This window comes from Torulaspora delbrueckii, chromosome 6 (assembly GCF_000243375.1).
Source record: "Torulaspora delbrueckii CBS 1146 chromosome 6, complete genome".
In the NCBI taxonomy this organism is placed as follows: domain Eukaryota; kingdom Fungi; phylum Ascomycota; class Saccharomycetes; order Saccharomycetales; family Saccharomycetaceae; genus Torulaspora; species Torulaspora delbrueckii.
In genome coordinates, this window is record NC_016506.1 from 336,407 (window position 1) to 353,223 (window position 16,817).

The 16,817-nt window shown below is 41.5% G+C and overlaps 9 protein-coding genes and 1 non-coding gene across 10 annotated transcripts; 4 read left to right on the forward strand and 6 right to left on the reverse strand.

Annotated features, from left to right (window-relative positions):
* Window positions 1–85: 85 nt before the first annotated feature.
* Window positions 86–157, reverse strand: TDEL0Ftrna3E. Its single transcript has one exon. It is a non-coding gene; the product is annotated as a tRNA-Glu (tRNA).
* Window positions 158–906: 749 nt separating this feature from the next.
* CBC2 (nuclear cap-binding protein subunit CBC2) lies at window positions 907–1,566 on the forward strand (the record flags this gene model as incomplete). The annotated part of the gene is made up of 1 exon (XM_003682154.1): window positions 907–1,566. One exon carries the CDS (start codon window positions 907–909, stop codon window positions 1,564–1,566), a length of 660 nt encoding a protein of 219 aa, XP_003682202.1.
* Window positions 1,567–1,659: 93 nt separating this feature from the next.
* CUP9 (Cup9p) lies at window positions 1,660–2,430 on the reverse strand (the record flags this gene model as incomplete). The annotated part of the gene is made up of 1 exon (XM_003682155.1): window positions 1,660–2,430. The coding sequence occupies one exon, from the start codon at window positions 2,428–2,430 to the stop codon at window positions 1,660–1,662; it is 771 nt and encodes a 256-aa protein (XP_003682203.1).
* An 805-nt stretch (window positions 2,431–3,235) lies between these two features.
* SPO23 (Spo23p) lies at window positions 3,236–4,867 on the reverse strand (the record flags this gene model as incomplete). Its single annotated transcript, XM_003682156.1, has 1 exon — window positions 3,236–4,867. The coding sequence occupies one exon, from the start codon at window positions 4,865–4,867 to the stop codon at window positions 3,236–3,238; it is 1,632 nt and encodes a 543-aa protein (XP_003682204.1).
* Window positions 4,868–5,452: 585 nt separating this feature from the next.
* TDEL0F01830 (uncharacterized protein) lies at window positions 5,453–5,959 on the forward strand (the record flags this gene model as incomplete). The annotated part of the gene is made up of 1 exon (XM_003682157.1): window positions 5,453–5,959. The coding sequence occupies one exon, from the start codon at window positions 5,453–5,455 to the stop codon at window positions 5,957–5,959; it is 507 nt and encodes a 168-aa protein (XP_003682205.1).
* Window positions 5,960–6,239: 280 nt separating this feature from the next.
* CET1 (polynucleotide 5'-phosphatase) lies at window positions 6,240–7,634 on the forward strand (the record flags this gene model as incomplete). The annotated part of the gene is made up of 1 exon (XM_003682158.1): window positions 6,240–7,634. The coding sequence occupies one exon, from the start codon at window positions 6,240–6,242 to the stop codon at window positions 7,632–7,634; it is 1,395 nt and encodes a 464-aa protein (XP_003682206.1).
* A 46-nt stretch (window positions 7,635–7,680) lies between these two features.
* On the reverse strand, window positions 7,681–8,694 carry ALG5 (dolichyl-phosphate beta-glucosyltransferase; the record flags this gene model as incomplete). The annotated part of the gene is made up of 1 exon (XM_003682159.1): window positions 7,681–8,694. The coding sequence occupies one exon, from the start codon at window positions 8,692–8,694 to the stop codon at window positions 7,681–7,683; it is 1,014 nt and encodes a 337-aa protein (XP_003682207.1).
* A 208-nt stretch (window positions 8,695–8,902) lies between these two features.
* On the reverse strand, window positions 8,903–10,933 carry SPT21 (Spt21p; the record flags this gene model as incomplete). Its single annotated transcript, XM_003682160.1, has 1 exon — window positions 8,903–10,933. One exon carries the CDS (start codon window positions 10,931–10,933, stop codon window positions 8,903–8,905), a length of 2,031 nt encoding a protein of 676 aa, XP_003682208.1.
* Window positions 10,934–12,001: 1,068 nt separating this feature from the next.
* NEW1 (New1p) lies at window positions 12,002–15,544 on the forward strand (the record flags this gene model as incomplete). Its single annotated transcript, XM_003682161.1, has 1 exon — window positions 12,002–15,544. The coding sequence occupies one exon, from the start codon at window positions 12,002–12,004 to the stop codon at window positions 15,542–15,544; it is 3,543 nt and encodes a 1,180-aa protein (XP_003682209.1).
* An 86-nt stretch (window positions 15,545–15,630) lies between these two features.
* On the reverse strand, window positions 15,631–16,455 carry FPY1 (flavin adenine dinucleotide pyrophosphatase; the record flags this gene model as incomplete). Its single annotated transcript, XM_003682162.1, has 1 exon — window positions 15,631–16,455. The coding sequence occupies one exon, from the start codon at window positions 16,453–16,455 to the stop codon at window positions 15,631–15,633; it is 825 nt and encodes a 274-aa protein (XP_003682210.1).
* Between the last annotated feature and the right edge of the window lie 362 nt (window positions 16,456–16,817).

A 16,817-nucleotide genomic window follows, 5' to 3' on the forward strand; every position in this document is an offset into this window, starting at 1 on the left:
TACAGAACAAAATTTTAGTTGGATATGCTCATTTCGATCAAGCCATTAATGAATGTTAATTAATCGCCAAGGTCGGCAAAAAGAACTCCGATGCGGGGAGTCGAACCCCGGTCTCCACGGTGAAAGCGTGGTGTGATAGCCGTTACACTACATCGGATATGAAATCTGTTGATATACGATTGGTATTATTAGGTCATACCGACTGAGTTAAAGCCATTAGGGAATCATTTAGATGTGACAATGAAGTGAATGACCCTTTAGAGTATGATTTAGAGACTATGATGTTCAATTCTATATTTTCTACCGGCGATTCTAACATTGCCTCAAGTCTTCGGAACTAGTTTAATGATTATTCAATTTTTAGATTAGCTACCTTCGTATTATCCCACTCATAACAGCCAAGCATGATACATGGCTCATTCATTGGTATCTCTTGATTATGCTATTAGAGGTCTCTAGAAAATGCAGTCATGCGATCAATTGAAACTTGTTGGAGTTTCACAATTTCATGTCTAACAATTAGGTGAGTATACCTGCTTGATACTACGAAAAGTTCTAGAAGTTCATTCTGACCCTGGCCCAATGTTTACACAATCTCTTTCGTTTTTCCCTTTGACTTAATTTCAACTAATTCTTCAAACGAGATTATTCCAAATATCAGATAAACATAAAATTTATGAAGGAAGTATGATGAGTAGATCAAATCTTGACGCTTAAATACCGGCAATCAGTTCGTAGCTGTCGATGGACAGACGTAAAAGCTGGCGTTTACTAAGAGAGGGAGTACTTGAACAAGCGTCACGTGATCAAGGCTAGTACGAAACTTTTGTGGATATTAACGATTCTAGCTCAGTATAAACCAAGATAGCTCTATTGAAGAGCTAACCACCTCAGTTCAATCGCAAGATGTCATTAGCGGAGTTCGATGAGATCAAGTATGATCATTCCACCAAGAGACTAGATAATCCATCGAGTTATCTATTGAAGAAAGCTAGAAAGAATCCCAACGGTCTAGATGAATTAAGACAATCGATGAAATCAGCCACTGTATACGTTGGGAATCTATCATTTTACACATCCGAAGAACAAATTTACGAACTGTTTAGTAAATGTGGTACGATAAAGAGAATCGTCATGGGATTGGATCGTTTCAAGTTTACACCTTGTGGGTTCTGTTTTGTTATATACAACAAGGCAGACGAAGCCCTAAATGCAGTGAAATACCTTTCTGATACCAAGCTCGATGATAGGAATGTGACTATCGATATAGATCCTGGTTTCGAAGATGGCAGACAGTTCGGTCGTGGTAAGAGCGGTGGACAAGTAAGTGATGAATTAAGATTTGAATACGATGCCTCGCGTGGTGGATTTGCCATTCCCCTTGCAGAACGGGTTGGTAGTGGTGGTACCGATGGTAGCCACATGTACCATGGTCAAAAGCATCATAGGCATCATGGCGGACGTAGAGGAAGAAGTGATTACGGAGAGATTCCTGATGCAATGGGTCAATTCAGACCTCAGGAGCAAAACGATGATCAGGAAGAAGATAACTACGTACCTCAATGATTCATAGGTATGATAAGTCGTAAGATTTATTCGTCAAGATATGTACTATAGTTTTTTTACAAAAAAAAAAAAATTCGACCATTTGCGCTCTGATTAACCAGCTCGAGAGGCTTTCTTCAATTCTTCCAACCTGTCGATTAATTTCTTACGCCTAGTCAGGGGTACTTGAGCAAATCTCTTGGCTAGCTCTTCTTCCTCGGTCGACGACGAAGTTGCAGCCCAGACGGCTTCTTCAGTGACTTGTTCTGTGCATTCACTGGAATTTCGATTCCTATTAGCCAACTCATAGTAGTCGCAGAAGATTTTTCTTCTTCTGACATTGATAAACCAATTAGATAATTGAATCTTGGTTAGACCGGTCTTTATCAGTAATTCACGTTTCTCCTGCGGAGTTGGGTATGGGTTCCTTAAATGATCCAATAACCACGTATTCAGAATTTGCACAGTCTCTTTTGGTAAATTCGATCTTCTGCCATTGCTAATACCACCGCTATTGTTCGCATCATGGGAACTACTACCGCTGTTGACACTGCCCTTACGCTCCTGCGTATGCAGTTTCGTTGAACTGTAGGACCAATTGGGTTCAGTCTGCATGGGTGGACTCAACTGCGGTTTTATCAGTCGATCTTCAACAAACTGTGATTGTGCCTGTTGCTGTTGGTTTGGATGCACGTACTGAGGTTTTTCATGGAAGGGCAATGATTGTGGACGATATGGAGCCGATACAGCAACCGCATTAGTTGGAATAACTGGAAGGTGATGTCGTGGATCAGTTGTAGCTGTAGGGGTATCTATCGAAAGCAGCAAGTTGCGAATTGACGGCAACCTGACTTGCTGTGTATCTGGAAGGATATTTGACGACATTTTATTGGCTCTCTGACGGTGAAAAGAGTAACTAGGAGCTTTCCCCGAAGATATTATATCATCAACTCCAGAAGTGGCAGACGGAGAGTAACGGTTAGCCCTACTAATAAAAGGTTAAGAGAGATTAAGAATGGCCAAAGAAGGGGAGCCCGAGATCGATTACCAATAGCCCGTGACACTTAGCTGCCCGCTCACATTTATATAGACTGAGGCGCGCATGTGAATGAGGACGGGAAAAAGCACACACACAACAACCTAGATTAACTGGGAAAGATGTCTCAACCTGCTCATCAAATTGTTCCGCGCGAAGATAGTGCAATGAGAAAATTCATTTGACAGCAGTGTCAAAAATCATTTTGACTGCATTTTCTTTTTCTTTTTTTCCCTTATCAGACCTTCTCGCCCATTCTTTCTCATAGAAAAAGGCGAAAATTATCAGACTGGTGACACGCAATCTAGTTGTTGCAGCGACAAGTTCAAACATTCCCCTATGAGGGGCAGTAAACCAACCAAAATGAGTTGTGTTGAGGACATGCAATAATAGTCCTACGCGGAAGTGAGGCTGCGTTAGAGGCTTTCAGTATGGGCTGGAACAGTAGAAATTTCAAGCCACCACATATGGACGGAGGTCAATAGTGGGACCAGTTACTATGACGCCCAAAAAGAGCAGGGTCCTACAACTACCGAAGGCCGAAAGCACGAATCGCGCCTGGAAAACGGAAATAGAGCGAAATAAAGCTAATGCCGACGCTCAGAGGAAACCATTCGCATACGCTAAAATGGCTCATAGCTCATAGCTCATACCTCAGTTGGACCTTTCTGCCAGATAGTTTGGTGGCTCAATTGAGTCGTCATGGTAATAGCTCGGTGGCTCATCTTCGAAAAATTGTTCCACAGTTGTAAATCTCTTGTAAGGTGGCAACCATAAATTGTTTGACATGTCTTGGTCTACCAACAGTATGGGTATTTTAAGTGTTAGACATGTAGTATTTTTTGGCTTTTTCTCGCCTTTGACTTCTTGGGGCGACTTGGGCTCGGTTATATTGGACAGTAATAATCTTAAAATGACCGTGTGGGTAATCTTTAGTCTTGCTCTGTTGCTATACTTTGTGCTTAACTCGCAATAATATGGTTTTAGCCAATTTTTACAAAGTTGACTCTTGTCTGTCGGTGGAACTTTTAAATTACCGATTTCATAAAAATGGAAATTATCATCATTCTTTGTTTTGTTGTGATCTTCTTGAAGATCAATTTCGTAGAGCTCAATTTCATTTCTCTTTGAATAGGAAGACTGTAAAAGTTCAGAAGTCTTTGAATCAAGACATGGTATTGTAATAGTTTGTGATAGGGAAATGGTGACTTTTTCTAACATTTTGTTAGATTTCATGTCCTTCATCAATCCCAATTGTATACCAAACGGTACACCGATCTCGATTAATTTTGTATTGAGTATAACATTGTAGTTCAATTCAGTACCGTTCCAACTTCCTTGCAAAAGGATCGATTCATGTTTTAAATTTGAATTTGCTGTGGATAAAATACGTTTAACGGTGACCTCGTCTGTTAAGATGATTGTATCATAGGTCCAAGGTCTCTTGTTAACAATTTTCACCACCTGAGTGACACTTTCCAACCTGTAAAAAGTTTTACCGAAATATGATGATTCGCTAGCTGGGAAATCTTTCAAATGGAACGAGAAGGGAAACTCATGTGTACCACTCGTTAGACAGCAGATTTTATCACCAGTATCTATATCAACTTTGATCTCTTTATAAGGCAGCATATGGCAAAACTCGTCACCATCTTCCACCATCTTGACGATTCTCTTAGTGGCAGAGCCATCCCTTTTTGCAGACTCGACTATACAGACATATTCATGGACAAAACATTTCAGTTTGATGCAATGAGATTTGATATAAACCGGCTTCTTTGTTTGGTTCACACATATCTTCAATTTGCCGCTGATCGTAACGCCTGCATTGTTATACGACGATTCGGATGCATCGGGTATGATTGTCGTAGATGAATCCGCATATATAGGTGAAGATCGCGATGGAGTAGCTGGATTGTCTGCCTGTGTGGCCAAATCGGACAAATACACGTTTTTGCTTAGAGCGTCAAGGGATAACTCTACGAAAAAACCTTCATTTTGATGAGCACTCTTGGTGTGGTAGGGATTAGTACCGACTTCTAATGGATTGTAAAGATATTCATAGTTCCCTGAGTTATTTTTGATTGTCGTGCCGCCATGCTTTAAATTCCTTAATCGGACTACTTTCTTAAGCTTAGTATCATCGTTTGTGTTTTCATTCAAACTTGCAAAAGTGCTAAAAGTAGATCCAGATAGCCTCCTCCAATAGGAAGGGCCACTTGTTGACTTCTCTGCGCTGCCAATCGACAGAGATCTCTTCGTTTTCGCATACAATCCCATATCCATCTTCTTGATAGTCGATTTAGAAGCGCAATCCTTGACTAGATACTTGGACTAGCTATAAAGCTAAGCTATATGAATTAGAAGTGATGAGAACAGTGGCTGAGTGATTGTCGTTTAAAGGGTCCACCGCTCGATTGATTATTTACACTTAGCGGCTAAAGGACGTTTTTGTGGCAATGCGACACAAAAACCTAAAAAAATTAGGGGAGACCAAGTAAGCCCTAACAACCAGCCCTAATCGGGGCCCCATTATTCTGGAAGGATCTAGAACCTTCTAGAGATTTGTTGAGTTTTCTGCACGTGACTTTACGAAAATTAGCCAATTCTTGTCAATCACGTTGTCATCCCCTGTTTGTTTGTTGACTGGCTGGCTTATCTGCAGCTATCTGCTGAGAACAGTAGAAAGAGAACCCATGTTTTCAATGAATCCTCCACAGAGTTTATATTCCAAGGAATAGTACAAAGAAACCATAGATTTCATGGTAATAGGGTTTGAAAGATACTTCATATTGACTGTCTGTTTGAATATTTATGTTGAATAATTGCTAGACACTAGAAACAAGGAAAATCAACAAAGTACAAGTAATCATGCCGTATAATACTCCACCATCCCAATCGGAGTATAATACTCCACCATCCCAATCGGAGTATATTAGTATCAATAATTTCAATCGATTTCCCACGGATTCGCAACAGCAAACGAACCCAGGTCTTCAGCAACAGGTACCCGTGAGTCCACCACCTTTCAATTCGCCATTAGTCTACGAGTCGAGTGGCAGCGCGTCTGCCACTAGTAGTAGTGGGAGTAGTCTGGATTTTGATGCTTTGAAATATAAAAATGACATTTGCAAGTCTTTTGAAGACGATTTATTTTATTGCCCCAGATCTCTGCTCTCCGCGCAGGAACAACTAACATGTGAGAGAGTAGATCTCTTTATGGCTGAACAACTCAGAGAATTACAACAACAACAGCAAACTAGTATGCATTCCTCATCATCACCCAAATTGAGTTTGCAGAGGCCCAAATTCAACCCTTATACATCACAAAGTTTTAGCCCAGCTCCTACGGCATCCGGAAACGGTTTGGTCAAGTAAGACTGTAGTATTTTGAAATTTGTCGTTTTTATCAGGTATGGGGAAATTGGGTTTGGTGAAGGTCTTTTTATATTTGTATCTATTATTATTATTAACCATTTAAATCATTATCATCAATAGTAGTAGGCATTTGGCCTCTCTAGTTGGTGATACTCGTATGAACTGATTTCTAATACTTTGGTAACTACTATGAAGAACTGATTATACTTCAATTCATCTTCCAATGGCCATCGAACTAAGAGAGTAGTCTAAGGTGTTATATCAGGTATATCGATCGTGAATGAGTACCACTAAAGAGGAAAGGTCTCAACCAAAACGCGCTTTGTCACTTGACGATTTGGTTAATCACGATGAGAAAGATGTGAAAAGGCGAAACGCTAATGAACAAAATGGAGATGCAATTGAGTCCGACGACTCCAATTCTTCCAGACTTGGTCCATTGATGGATGATGAGACAGACACAGATGATGATGTCGGGGGAAATGGTGAGGTTAATTTCAACACAGAGATGACTTTTGACTACGACAAACAGGATAGAGATTCTCCACAAAAGAAACAAACGCAAGCGCCTGCAGTTCAAAATATTGAGACACAAACGTCGAACAGCGGTACTGCGAAGCAGGATGAAGGAGCTGCTTCTTCTGTGAGCACGATTTTCGAAGAAAAGGCATCTTTACAATCAAAGAAAAATAATTTGAAGAAGGATCTTCGAATTCTCAATGAAATAGCAGCAACTTCTAAGCCCAACAAATACAATAATGTTCCAATCTGGGCTCAGAAATGGAAGCCTACTATTAAAGCATTGCAAAATATTGATAAAAAGGATTTAAAGATTGACAATTCATTCTTGAATATCATACCGGATGATGATCTAACTAAATCCGTTCAAGATTGGGTTTACGCAACGATATACTCGATTCCACCTGATTTGAGGCCGTTAATCGAAATGGAAATGAAGTTCGGTCTCATAATGGACAGAAAGACGCCGGATCGTATCAGTCCGCCCATATCGTCGCAGGCGGTCTACACTGAATTAGACGCACATATGACACCCAACATCGAGGCTCCCGTTTTCGAAGAATTGAAGAAATATCTGCGTGGAATCAGTGAGGTGAGCGAAAACTCGGGCAAATTCAGTATTATCGAATCACAAACAAGAGACTCGCTGTATAGGGTCGGCGTCGCAACCCAAAGGCCCCGTTTCTTGAGAATGAGTACAGATATTAACACCGGCAGAGTAGCCCAATTCATAGAGAAAAGGAAAGTTGCCCATTTGTTGTTGTTCTCGCCGAAGGATAGTTATGATGTGAAGATCTCGATTAATCTGGAAATTCCGGTATCAGATACAGAACCACCTGAAAAATACAAAGATCAGACTCCCATGAGTGAAAGAGGAAAGCAGCGTGTAAGTTTCATCCATAACGATTCCTGCACCAGAATAGATGTGACGAAAGTCGAGAATCAGAGGAATGGTAGAGGCAACCCAGAGGTGACTCACGAAATTGAACTTGAAATCAATACACCTGCACTGCTAAGCGCCTTCAACGACATCACTTCAGACAGTAAGGTATATGCCTCGGTTATCAGGACTTTTCTAAATAACGGTACTTTGATAAGAAGGAAGTTGAGTACGCTGTCTTATGATATTTTTGAAGGTCAGAAGAAGGGCATGTAAAGCTATGTATAGGGGAACAATTTAAATGCAGGGTGTCTATCAAAGGTTAGTGCCATCTAGCACTCTCTATACTGTCCTTATAGATTCCAAGAATATATGCCATTCTAATGACCACCAAGTCCTTTGCCATGTTGATACTGTCTCTTGCGAGGTCCATCTTAGAGCCATCAACTTCATGCCAAGAAATTGGTACTTCTATGATTGGGATTGATTTTCTAATCGCAACCATCAAGATCTCCACATCAAAGATCCAGCCTTCGGTATGCAAGAAAGGAAAGATCTCAATGATGGCTTGCCTGTTGAAAACTTTGAAACCGCACTGTGTATCCTTGATTGAACGAATCCCAAAGACAAACACAAGAGTGTGCAAACCATACATTAGTAGGTTTCTGATGAAAGATCTTTTCACAACCGCGTCAGTGTTCACCATATGCGCACGAGATCCAATGGCAACAGCGGCGTCATTTGATCCCTTTTCAACGTCGCGTATGGATTTTAAAAGTGCTTCGAGATCACTGAAGTTACTTGCACCATCGGCATCTGCAAATAAAGCGTATTTACCACGAACGTGCAATAAACCATGCCTTACGGCACCACCTTTACCTCTATTTTCCACAAATTTAAGTACTCTCAACTGTCCTGCATCCAGTTTGAATTCTTTATGAGAAAGTTCTAAACAAAACTCTGCAGTTCCGTCTTTGGAGCCATCGTCAACAATTAAAATTTCCCATTTATTCTGCGCTGAACTCTGCAAATATTTTATAGCTTCAGTGAGCATTACTAAAATTCTGCTGGTTTCATTATAACTTGGTACAACGACTGAAATAAGAATATCATCAATGCCGTTTTTCAAATCACTAGTAACATTGGGCAATTTGCCCTTCAGTATGTTTCCCTGTATGTCAGCAGTTTGATATTGGAGCTCTTCTGGGACTGGTGGTCTTGGCGTGTGAGAAAGTAGCTTAATGATAGCGTACACAGAACCAATAATAATTATTATCAGCGATGTCAACAACGTTCTTAAATCAACATCTTGCAGGTGATTGCTCGCCACAGTCATACACATTTGGGCCCCGAGTACCTTGTACGATCTAGCAATTAGACAGAACTGACTGTTTTTTCTAGTCAACATTACATGCTACTTAGGCCCATTTTTAATGGCGACGTGTTTAACCTGTTCAAGATTCGCGCCCATCACGTGCCAAAATGCGAAAAGTTCAAATTAAATGCTATATTGATAATAAACCTGAAATCTCTATAAAAAATGGTCACTTAGAGTGATCGCTTGACTGATTTCCGTATTGAGTGGCTGGTGTTGAATCTGCGTTGTTGTTCGCAGCTGTTCTTGTTTGGATGAAGGAGGAAAAAAGATCATTGGTTTCGCCTGCGCTTGAAAGGTCATCTTCGTAGTTGAACATATGAGTGGGCGAAGAAGGCATGGTCCTTTGTCTCTTGGTTCCCTCACTTAATTCATCTTCCTCACCATCCTGGTATTCATAGCATCGGGTTAATGCTGGCGTCGAGGCTTGCGATGAGTTTGATACCTTGGAAACTGTGTCCTTCTCTGGAACTCGTAGATCCTGGCACGATGAGGAAAGCTGCATGACTATCGATGTCACTTCATCTTCTGGTTGTGCATTGTCAACCACATCTTTCTCTGGGCTGCCTTTACCAGTGGTCTCTCCCTTTCCAAGTATTGGTAGTCTTCGCAGTTGTTCTTGACAGGAAACCATACGCGTATTCGAGCGGTCGTTCAATTCCATCAATGGCATCGACAAAGTATCTATTGGTGATGTTCTATCAATATCACTTGTCGATTTCCCCTGCTCTTCTTGCATTTGTTGATCTTCCTCTTCAGCGTTATCAATGGAAATAGTATTACAAGTATTCGCATCTTTGGGGGTTGTAGTAGATGGTTTCTTGGCGTGCTCAGCTAAAAGATTTTGGATCAATGAAGGTGAATGAAAAGGACTGAAGTCACCGAACCACTCCAAATCACTCTTGGCATTAATCTCCGGGAATGACAACAGGTCTAGATCGAACTCATCGTTCATTTGAGGTTGATTTTCCTTGTTATCCTCAGTGTATCCCTGGCTTTGCCTCTTATTAGACATACCTTCGAGCAAATCCTGAAGAACAAAGTTCTCTTCGGTAATCGGTGCTAGGTTTTCTTCGCAGATCGATTCTGAGCGTTGTGATTTCTTTGATATGATCTTTGGCTTAGACTCAGCAGGCGGCACTGGAATTGCCGCCATAGTATTGAACCTTCGTGCTTTTGCTGCCGTTGTCTTCTTAACGACTGTCTGAGCTTTCCCCTGTTGTTGATCCTGTTGCGGGTCTTTCTTCTTATTGAGCATGAAGTCAAATCTTTTGCTGACTGAATCGTCAACTTTATATTTCTGTATGGTATTATCCTGCTGTAGGGCATTAATTTGATATGCTAAAGGTTGTTGAGTGGCTGGCTGAACATTGTCAGTTTTCCTATCAGCAAGGTAGATTTTATGAGCAATTGAATTTGCGGGAAATGCAGTATTGTTGGACATTTGTTGTTTGGGATTCCATATTGGTAATGACTGTGTTCTCTCCGCCTTTGGTGCCGGAGTCTGATTCATCTGTCGTTTGACTACGGTGCCCTTTACTGGTCGTATTAACTTCTGAGGACGTGCGGTTGGCTTACTCATGACATGTTGTTGTTGCGTTTGGACTGCCAGCGGAGTTCGTGGCATTCTCGACACCGTATTACTTGGACGTCTAGAGGTCTTCTCGGTTACGACACGTATAAATCTCAGCTTGACTTCCAAAGTCTCACTAGATGTACGTTCCTCTGCGTCGATACTACATGAATTGCTGTACGACCTCTTCAGCAATGCAGCAGAATTTGAGCATATTCTTCCGGTCACAATAAAGGTCTCATCATCATCATGCTCATCTACCTGCACGATATCTTCCCCGTTCTCTTTTCGCAGCTTGTGCCGTATTTGAGAGAGTAATCCGAGACTGACCAATGGTTCATCGAGTTCGCATATATCTTTGTAGTATAAGTTGTAGTCATGGCCGCTTTTCGACCCATTGTGACTTAGAAGCTCGGGTGAGTTCATGTATATTTCCTGAAGGACTGGCGACAGCTCCACTGCACCTATTCTGAAGTTTGCCTGATCCCCTTCACCTGGGGAAGTAGGGTTCGGTATCGTAATCACAGTCACTGCCTGAGGTCTTTTAGATCGTGCTAGATAAGTACCACTCGATCCGTTGTCCAGAGTGTAGAGAATTTTCAAAGCCATCTTCGAGACGTCTGTCATGGCTGCTTTCCCTGCTCTGTTCCTTAAATTTCAGCTTTGCTGCCTATTGTTCTTTTGAAGTCTTCACTTCCCTATTGTAACACGATAACTGTGAAGAGTAATTATAGCGTTCTTTAAGTCTGAGTGAGGAATTGAATATGGGAAGAGGATTTCAAGAGGTTGTTATTAAGGCCGTTTATCAATTCATAGATGGCCTATTGATTAGCCCAGCGCTAAGCGAAAAACGCGTCACGTAAGTTCTCGCGTCTTGACGCGTAAAGCGACCCAAAGAGGGCATTCAGCAAATGAATTTCAAGACTAGTCTTTACGTGAAGCAGAACGCCATAGATGAAGAATACTGCAGCGTTAATAGCTCCACGACTGCAATTGTGCATGGCTTGCCTAGTCGCAACTAGAAGTGACTCAACAGAAGGCGTGCTGCATTTCTCCAAAGAGTGAGAGTTGCATTGGTTAGCTAAGGTATGGATTTCATAACCGTAAAGGTCGAGAGGCTAGGAAACTAGGAAAGCAGGAAGTTCAAGACGTTTATTATTCATATTTGATCTTTGGCCACGTGATATAGGCGGCAATCTTAGCGATTTCTCAGGGAGGAATCGTTTCTGTTTTCTTCTTAACCACTATAAAAGAATAAAAAACCATCGATTAATGCCATAACTGTTCCTTTTACCTGATTCACAAGCTTCGCAGTAGCAAGAGAAAGATCAAATGCTTAGTTTGTTTGTTACTGCTTCTGGGACGATCTTATCCGCGCGAAAGACAATTTAAGGTGACGGAATGATTCTGGCATCAAATTGCCTCGAAGCCAATTCCTGCTTCCTCGAAGAGAACACTCACATGCCAATAGTTACATTACTTCATTTAGCCGCCGAGTTAAAGTAACTGTCACGTGCCTTGCATAAGGCGATCACGAGATCTAGCTAACTGAAAAATTTTCCAGACATGCTTAAAGCAGCAGGTGAATTGCTTCTTTTTAGGTGTCAATTTTCAAGATCATCTGCTATTTATTGATGAGGTAGCTTCATTTCATCTCTATGCGATACAATACACCAAGAAAGGAACCCAGGAAATATGCCACCAAAGAAATATACTGATTTAAACGATTTCTTGGATGACCAACCTAAGGATCCAGGCTACGTGCCTTCTCCTTTTGGCGGATATTTCAAGAATACCAACAATAACTATCAACAACAGCGTTCTTTAAACCAACAAAAGGGTTACAGACAACAGCAACGTGACTGGAATCAACCTTCCAACGGACAAAATGCATACAACCAAGGATCTTACAATTACAATCAAGGTAGCCAGAACTATAATCAAAACTACTCGAATAACCAAAATCAAGGGTCTTATGGGTACCAGCAATCAGCTGTCACGCCAACTCAGAGCAATACCCCAACGCCGTCTTCTTCTACTACTTCATTGACGTCTTTAAACCAGAACATGGCAGACCTGAATTTTACTCCAGTTTCCGCTTATCTAAGCCAAATTCCACAGTGTGCAAAGATTGCCGATTGCAAAAAATCAATCGATCTTATCATCGAGGAGTTTGCGAAGGCTAGATATTCTGGTAAAAATATCTCTGAATGGTCCATTCTCGATGTCTTAACGAAATTCACCAAGCCAAAAAGCCCTCCTTTGGTCAGAGAATCCGCAATGTTATTAATCTCGAAACTAGCTCAGGCTGTTAGCGATAAACATCCTCAAGAGGCTTACCTATTGCCCCTTCTTGACCAAGCGCTTGACTCTGCGGCTGACAAAGAAAACACTGTAAAGCGTGCTGCTCAACATGCCGTCGATTCGCTAATAAACGCTTATCCTGTGGAATCTCTCACTAGTTTTGTTTTGCCAAATGTGCTAAAGTATCTTGCATCTGGTGCTAAATGGCAGTCAAAACTGGCTGCTTTGGCTGTTGTGGATAGAATTAGAGAAGATGCTCCAAACGATCTTCTGGAGTTGACTTTCAAGGATGCTGTTCCAGTTTTGACTGATGTTGCCACTGATTTCAAGCCAGAACTCGCAAAACAAGGACACCAAACATTACTTGACTTTGTCTCTATCTTGGATAACCTTGATTTATCTCCACGTTACAACTTGATCGTTGACACTTTGCAAAACCCTGCCAAGGTTCCACAATCTGTCAAAGCTCTTTCTGGTGTTACTTTTGTTGCTGAAGTTACTGAGCCCGCATTGTCATTACTTGTGCCGATCTTGAACAGATCTTTGAATCTATCTTCCTCATCACAAGAACAGTTGAGACAGACCGTTATTGTCGTTGAAAACTTGACCAGATTAGTCAATAATCGTATTGAAATTGAAAGTTTCATCCCATTACTACTTCCAGGGATTCAAAAAGTCGTCGATACGGCATCTCTGCCAGAGGTTCGTGAGTTAGCTGAAAAGGCGCTTACTGTTTTAAAGGAAGATGAGGATGCTAAGGACACCTTCCCTGGTAGATTGACAACTGCTCAAGGAAAAGAGTTTTTGCAGAAGCACATTGCCAATTTAACTGATGACCCTGCAAAATCATCAATTGAGGATGATAAAGTTATTGATTACATCAGTACACTGTTAACCGTTGACGCCAATGTCAACGACTGGAAGAGACTTGAAGAATACTTAACCACCGTTCTAGGTGAATCGAACAGAGAATTCATTCAAAAGGAATTTGTCGATAACCTGAGGGCAATTTTCCATCAAGAGAAGGCTGCTCATGACGAGAGTGAAGGTGTCGAAATTGTCAACACAGACTTTTCTCTAGCCTACGGTTCGAGAATGCTACTAAACAAGACAACTTTACGTCTATTGAAAGGTCACAGATACGGTTTATGTGGTAGAAATGGTGCTGGTAAGTCGACTCTGATGAGATCGATTGCAAACGGTCAACTAGAAGGTTTCCCTGACAAAAACACTTTGCGGACCTGTTTCGTTGAACACAAATTGCAAGGCGAAGAAGGTGATCTTGACTTAGTTTCTTTCATAGCCTTAGATGAAGAACTTCAGGCTACTTCCCGTGACGAGATTGCAGAAGCCCTAGAATCCGTTGGTTTCGACGAGTCTAGAAGAGTTCAAACCGTTGGATCGCTTTCAGGTGGTTGGAAGATGAAACTTGAATTGGCCAGAGCCATGCTACAGAAAGCAGATATCTTGTTGCTGGACGAACCTACCAATCATTTAGATGTTTCTAACGTTAAGTGGTTGGAAGAATATTTGCTCGAACACACGAACATTACTTCTTTGATTGTCTCGCACGACTCTGGATTTTTGGATGAGGTTTGTACCGACATTATTCACTACGAGAACAGAAAGCTCAAATACTACAAAGGTAACTTGGCCAAATTTGTGGAGCAAAAACCCGAAGCCAAGGCATATTATACTTTGTCTGATTCTAATGCGCAAATGCGCTTCCCTCCACCTGGTATCTTGACGGGTGTCAAATCAAACACTAGAGCCGTGGCGAAAGTGAGCAACGTTACCTTCACATATCCTGGGGCAAGTAAACCACAGTTAAGTAATGCAACGTGTGCCCTTTCCCTATCTTCACGTGTTGCCGTCTTAGGTCCCAACGGTGCTGGTAAATCGACATTGATCAAACTTTTGACAGGCGAATTAGTTCCTCAAGAAGGTGAAGTTCAGAAACATCCAAACTTGCGTATTGGCTATATTGCACAACATGCTTTGCAACATGTCAATGAGCATAAGGAAAAGACTGCTAATCAATATCTACAGTGGCGTTATCAATTCGGTGACGATCGTGAAGTCTTATTGAAGGAATCTAGAAAGATCTCCGAAGATGAAAAAGAAATGATGCAAAAAGAGATTGATATCGGTGATGGGAGAGGTAAGAGAGCTATTGAGGCCATTGTTGGTAGATCGAAGCTGAAGAGATCTTTCCAGTATGAGATTAAGTGGAAGTGGTGGAAACCAAAGTACAATTCTTGGGTTCCTAAGGACGTTTTGATTGATGAAGGATTCGAGAAGCTCGTTCAAAAGTTTGATGATCACGAAGCTTCGAGAGAAGGTCTTGGCTACCGTCAATTAATCCCATCTGTTATCTCCAAACATTTTGAAGATGTTGGTCTTGATTCGGAAATTGCTAACCATACTCCATTGGGTTCCCTATCTGGTGGTCAATTGGTCAAGGTCGTCATTGCTGGTGCAATGTGGAACAACCCACATTTGCTGGTCCTGGATGAACCTACCAATTATTTGGATAGAGATTCTTTGGGTGCTCTTGCTGTCGCCATTAGAGACTGGAGCGGTGGTGTTGTCATGATTTCGCATAACAACGAATTTGTCGGTGCTCTATGTCCAGAACAATGGATTGTTGAAAATGGTGTGTTGACTCAAAAGGGTGTCCAAGACGTGGATCAATCGAGATTTGAAGACGGTGGTAACGCCCATGCTGTAGGTTTGGCACAGAAGGCTGCTTCACCATCAGTCGACAACGACGATTCTCCTGCCAATATCAAGGTTAAGAAGAGAGTTAAGAGATTGACAAGAAATGAGAAGAAAGCACAAGCGGAGCGCCGCCGTTTGCGTTATATCGCATGGTTGTCATCTCCAAAGGGAACTCCAAAGCCCGTGGATACTGACGACGAAGAGGAAGACTAAGTTTTTCAAATGGATGTTGGGGGATCTCATTTATAAATTGTATAATAAGATAATATGTTAGAATATACACGAATAAATCAAAATGGCTATGCTTCAAATGCATTAGAAAGCTTTTCTTCATCCTCAGCAGAGATGCTTTCACCATTAAGATCCTTAATTGTACGGTCGTTCATCTCTTGCAGGAAAGCTTCTTGATCTTTGGTACCCAATATACTAACCGTATTAAAGCCCATACCAAAATGTGGATAGGAACCAATTTTGATATCCTTAGAGACCTTGTCTGCCTCCTCTTGCAATCCCCTTAAATACGCAGATATTTGAGATTCAGATAAAGGAGTCTTAATAAAGAATCTGGTGTATTCAGCGTTTTCCTTCAACCGGTAAATTTCCCGTAATGTTGGAGTGAAATTTTTGATCATCCTTGAGAATAGTTGTGGAATACCCGGTAGAATATACACCTTGTTATCGACTGAGCAAATTGGAACCCACAGGTCACTAGATATGTAATGGTTCTTCACACTGGGACCGTGAGGCAAAGTGGCCATACGATAAAAGTCCTTCAATGCGGCTGCGTCTAGTCTGGACTCTGGTTTCGATATCCTTTGCATTCTCTTCTTGCAATCCTCATCGATTTTAGTTGGAAGGTTAAAGCTCTTGGCAACCGACTCATAGGTTATATCATCATGAGTGGGTCCAATTCCTCCAGACGTTACGATAAATTGGTACTTTTTGCATAATCTTTGCAAGGTGTCCACTATCTGTGTTTCATCATCACCTATGGTAACGATCTCACCGAGTCTTATCCCCTGGCTGTAGCAATATTTGGCAAAGAACTTTGAGTTGGTATCGATGATCTTACCATTCAACACTTCATCCCCGATGATGACACAGGCAGCATTAACGTTGGACATCCTCCCAAGTCGTTGTAATGTCGATCTGAATCTTATCATTGGCATAATTTTATGAACTTGAATTCGCTACATTAAGTAAGCGTCAACTACCGTCCGGACTTCACATAAGAGTACGCCACGTGAAGACTACAAGTAAAGTGCGAAGCTACTGGTCTGAATACATATGTACCGGTATCATGGCTCGATTGGCAGCAGGTAGACAATCCTCAGCTGCCCATTGCCACGCCTCGACAATACCTCGACAATACCTCAATAAGCGTCTTAGAGTTGTCCAGAAAGTACCGGATCGGGCGTCGGGATAAACCTGCCCATAACCAGCACATATAGCATGCTAGCAAGTGCTCGAAGCACATCAATTTAGT